At 41.2% G+C, this 5,707-nt stretch overlaps 1 protein-coding gene across 11 annotated transcripts in view; it reads right to left on the reverse strand.

Annotated features, from left to right (window-relative positions):
* vav2 (vav guanine nucleotide exchange factor 2) overlaps positions 1-5,707 on the reverse strand; it is a 138,166-nt gene that overhangs the window by 39,508 nt on the left and 92,951 nt on the right. For all 11 annotated transcript variants that reach the window (XM_086170898.1, XM_086170894.1, XM_086170896.1 and 8 more), the window contains exon 3: positions 63-121. In XM_086170898.1, coding sequence (XP_086027024.1) covers positions 63-121 — 59 coding nt within the window. The remainder of the gene's footprint in view (positions 1-62; positions 122-5,707) is intronic.

Consider the following 5,707-nt stretch of genomic DNA (forward strand, 5'->3'; position numbering starts at 1 on the left):
AAGAGGATTTCTGATGTTAGCAAGATGGCGGCGGCGGCGGCGGCGGCGGCGTGGAGACTCACTTGATGCCTTTAACCTGAGCGATGCTGTGGTGGGAGATCCTGGACAGCGTGGAGATCACCTGCAACACAACGGAGAAGACGTCAACACACACACACACGCACACACACACACACACACTTTCTACTGCTTAGCCGGGGGCTGAACCAATCACAGCTGACATTAAGGGGAAAGGGGCGGGGCTTCACCCTGATTGGTGACCCGTCAATCACCGGACCTCCACAAATTAACACCGAGAGCCTTCAAAGAACCTGAAGACTGTTTTCACACTGACAGAAGAAGGAAGAGAACCTGGAGAACCTGGAGAACCCGTGCATGGAGAACCTGATTGGTGGAACCCAAGTGGATTAACGGGAAACTGATTCACTCTTCATCATGTCCAGACATTGCACTGGACCACCGGTGTGTGTGTGTGTGTGTGTGTGTGTGTGTGTGTGTGTGTGTGTGTGTGTGTGTGTGTTCCATGTCGGAGCCATTAGGCATGAACGTGGCCATTACACGGGTATTTAGCAGCGCGGGGGTAAATAACCGCCTTATCGGGGCGATTGCCCCGCCGAGGTTCTCCCTCTGGAGATAACACACACACACACACACAGACACACACACACACACACACACACACACACACACACACATCTTCATAACAACTCCATCATAAATGCTAAATGTTCTATAGCAGCGGTTGTCAGCTTTCTAGGCGGCGTGGATGACGTGTGTGTGTGTGTGTGTGTGTGTGTGTGTGTGTGTGTGTGTGTGTGTGTGTGTGTGTGTAAGGGAGGGCTACCTGCTGAGGAAGAGGAGGTTGAGATGACACTTTCACCCTCCCTGCTGAGGAGACATCTGGTATGGCGTGGCCTCAAAAGCCAGAAGTACGCCCAGGAGAGGGTAATGAGGCATGGGAGACTGTGTGTGTGTGTGTGTGTGTGTGTGTGTGTGTGTGTGTGTGTGTGTGTGTGTGTGTGTGTGTGGCGCCTTAAGTTTGTGGCGGGGACTCGGCGGCCCGTGCACGCACGCCATCTGCAGAGCTGAGCCTGCTTGCGTGTGACTTACAGGCGCCATTAAATCAGCTTAAAGATGGTGGTGACCTCGGCGCCATGGAAACCAAGGAGGAAGTGTGTGTGTGTGTGTGTGTGTGTGTGTGTGTGTGTGTGGGGCGCTCGACAAGTTACGGGTTCAAACCCGTCGAGGGTTATGCTGAGGGTCAAAGGAGAATGACATCACTTCCTGTTTCGGTGGAGTTCGATCATGTGATCATGGCCCCGCCTCCAATCAGCGATTGGTTGATGTGTGCCTGTGTTTGTGTGTGGATGATCCAAAACATCAAAACGGTTAAAAATGAAATTTTTATTAATTTATTATTAATGTATTTAAATGATAAATTAATTTACACGAAAAGTTTATATACATTGATTGATAATCACATTGAAAAATTGAAATTATGAATAAAATAAATTAAAAAATGCAAAAAAAACAATATATATATAAATAGATAGAATTGTCCTAATAATATAAGACTGTTTTTAGATTAGAATTTAAAATGGAAATAAAACCTTCCTAACATGTTTCTATGTGGGAATGTTATAAGAACAAAAAAAATCAGAAATAAAAATATAAATGAATGAATGAAAATGAGGCCAGAAATTAAACAGGAAACTAAGAATCAGCTCTTAGAATAACATCCCATGACTACACGTGCACATATTTGAGCTCTTCCTTTCCCGCAGGCGTCATTTCAATAAAGTTGGCGGTGAAAAAAAAAAAAGATAAATAAAAAAAAAAAATGGCCGCCTTTTGTAGTTTCCAGTTGGCGGCGTCAGCTTTCTTCTTTCCTCAGCTTCCCACAGAAGCCCCCCCCCCCCCCCCCCCCCGTCTTTACACATTATTAATTTCACACACACACACACACACACACACACACACACACACACACACACACACACACACACACACACACACCCTGCGGGGGTCTTAACGCCGCGGCTGCAGCCAGAGAGTGAAAGAAAACTGCGAGGCGAGACACACAAGTCCTTTCAAAGGCCTCAGAGTGACATCTTACCTTATTCACTCCAAAACACACACACACACACACACACACACACACACACACACACACACACACACACTGCCCCCAGCAGCCCCTCCCCCGCCTGCTAAAAGTAAATGAACATGTAAAGTCAGACATTTGGCTGATGCTCTCGGTTTCTGCACGACAGCGGCATGCAACATTCATGCCCCATTTACCGCAGTGTGTGAGCGAATGTGTGTGTGTGTGCGCGTGTGCCCGTGTGTGTATGTGTGTGTGTGTCAAACGTGTGGACAGAAAACACGTCAGTGGATTAACTATGAAGAACAGCCAAGTGTTTGCAAACAATCGCTCACCGCTCAGCCAGCTGGAGACAATTCCAGTGTCGAGCAACCCCGCCCGACACACACACACACACACACACACACACACACACACACACACACACACACACACACACACACACACACACACACAGACACTGACAGATCTGAACCGGTTACCCCCGGAATCCAGGCTTTCCTCAACAAGCATCGGATTATGCATGTGGTAAATCAAATAATAAAATAAAATAAAATAAAATAAAATAAAATAAAATAAAATAAAATAAAATAAAATAAAATAAAATAAAAATAAAATAAAATCCATTGGATATCTAAAAAATATATATTCTTTAAAATTCTATCTATAAAGCTATAAAATTAAATAAATAAAATAAAATCAATAAATCAATAAAATAAATCTATATTCTATTCAAACCTCTCATGTACATTGGGCTTGACTACCAAAATAGAAGCTCCAAAATTCAGCTATTAATTGAATACGTTTAAATAAATACAATGATTTTGATGTCTGTGTTTATTATTTAATAAACAAATTTATTTTAACTAATTTCAAATAAATTCTAGAACATATGAGTGAGCGGGAAATTGTAAAACTACATCCACTGAGGTGTGATTGTGAAACCCTTGTATTATTTTTACCTATAAAATTATTGTCATCTTAATTGTTTTCTACATACATTTTTTTATATTTTGGGATCTCAATCCGACCAGTCAGGGATTTTGCGTAAAACGATTTCTGCGTTTGCACGGCGGCCCAACTTCACTCACTTATTTGCTCATGGTTGTGCACGCGCATTGATTTTCTTGTTTGCCGATAAAAGCCGACGCGTCCGATGCAAACAGGGTCGGCGTTTGTTTGTGTTTCAGCGAGAGGCCGTCGATAATCCCCGCAGCCATGGGGAAGGAGGGAGTAATTATATACTGATCCGGCAGTGTATGGACTCCAGAGTGATACATCTTCTCAAAATAGAACAGCTATGATGGCAGGTATGGAAGAAATGGCATTCATTAATATAGGACTGTTTACATAGCTGTTCTATTATAAGAAGAGGTATCACTCTGATCTTTACACTCCTCTCCTTACCCACACACACACAACAGCTTATGTGTGTGTTTGTGTGTGTGTGTGTGTGTGTGTGGTGTTGGCGGCAGCTTGGTCACACTTTGATAAGTCGCTGCCGGCCCGCCAAAGTGCTCGTCACGATGAAGAGGAGGAGTTGTGGAGTGGGAGAGAGCAGATGGCTGGGGGAACCCTGGCGCCCCACATCAATAATACACTCACAGAGAGTGTGTGTGTGTGTGTGTGTGTGTGTGTGTGTGTGTGTGTGTGTCCCACTGCCTCCGGGATATCCTGCATTCTTTTTTTTTTTCTTTCTTACAACCGTTCCCTTATTCTCGGCCTCTCTTTTTAATCTGCCTTTCAGAGTTTTCACTTTCTGATTTCAGCGCACAGTTGACTCTGCACACACACACACACACACACACACACACACACACACACACACACATGCACGCATACACACACACACACATGGCTGAGACAAAGCCGCCATCTGTAAAGGGGAAATCAAATGTTTTAGTCCTGAAATGACCTTTCATTTCTGCACTGGAAAAAATGTAAAGCAAGATGGTAAATTAAATATGACAGCTAAAAATTATAATAATAAGATTAATGATGATGTGTCGACTAAAACCAACATGTCATTTAAAATTCAATATAAATCTAATCTATCTTTCTTATTATTAAAATTTGAAATTATTTCACAATCAGGTGACAAATTTGATCTGACTTTTATGATTGATAATAATAATAATCATCCAAAAAATATCAATATTAATAATAATGATTTGTCAACTACAATAAATATGAAAATAACAGAAACAATTGAATTCCGATATACGTCTGAAATAGCATCTCATTTAATATTACCATTATTATTATTTTTATTACTATTATTAAGATGTGAAATATTTTCATAATTAAGTAACAGATTTGATCAAACTCTTATAAATGACAATAACAATAATAATGATAGTGATAACAATACAAAATCAATAATAATAATCATAATAATGATATGTCAACTAAATAGATAAACAAATATTAAAAACAATTTTGTGTCATTTGAAATTCAATATAAATAATCCAGGATTTAATTCCCACATATGGCTGGAATTCATTATTTTTGTTTTTTTATTATTATTATTATTATAAAAAAAAAAGAAAAATTCACCATCCGGTGATAAATTTGATCTTATAGTCTTATGAGCAATGATAATAATAATAATAGTGATAATAATAATAATAGTGATAATAATAATAATAATAATAATAAAAAAAGCACCAATAATAATGATAAAAAAACACCAATAATAATAATAATAATAATAATAATAATGATAATAATAATAATAATATCTTCTCTGCTCTGTCGGCCATCTTGAATGTATTGCAGCAAATTAACGGTGAAACTACAGAATCCGGCCCCGGGCGTCGGCGCCGCCTGAATAAATCCTGATTGCGGTCAGATTGGCACCTGCCACACTGCACTAAATCCACCCTCACACACACACACACACACACACACACACACACACACACACACGCCTTTAAGGGCGGCCCTTGCAGCTGCATGATTACAGGGGATTTCACTGGGCACGTGCGAAGCGAGAGACGCCCCCCGAGGAGGGGGTGTCGACTGACCTTTGACCCCGAGTGCTGCCGGGGCCCCTCGCAGCGCCGCCGCCTGCAGGGGGCGCACGCACACGCCACGTGCACGCACACGCCACGTGCACACACGGAGAGAAAACTACAATAAGCAGAAATGAGACGCTCTTTAAGAGATACTTACTGATTTTTGTTTTATTTAATTTGATGTATCTTGTTAAACATTTGATATTAAATTAATCTGGGGATATTTAGAAATTTATCTATTTAGTTAGTTCCTTAAAAATGTTTTTATATCTTGATTTATTTTAAGGTTTTAAGGGGAATAAAATAGGAAAAAAGTCAGCCGAGCAGTGTTAGTGTGTGTGTGTGTGTGTGTGTGTGTGTGTGTGTGTGTGTGTGTGTGTGTGTGTGTGTGTGTGTGTGTGTGTTTTCTGCACACTCTGCCGTCAGTGTGACTTATCGATGTGATTATTTGTGTGTCCGGATTGATCGCTCGGCTTCGGGACCCTCGGCATTGATCACTGCACACACACACACACACACACACACACACACACACACACACACGAAGGTGATGCTGAGGGGAATGGAAGACAGTCACCGTGGCAA

This window comes from Fistularia commersonii, chromosome 23 (genome assembly GCF_037954325.1).
Source record: "Fistularia commersonii isolate RoL2024-O1a breed Wild chromosome 23, RoL_Fcom_v1.0, whole genome shotgun sequence".
Taxonomy (NCBI): domain Eukaryota; kingdom Metazoa; phylum Chordata; class Actinopteri; order Syngnathiformes; family Fistulariidae; genus Fistularia; species Fistularia commersonii.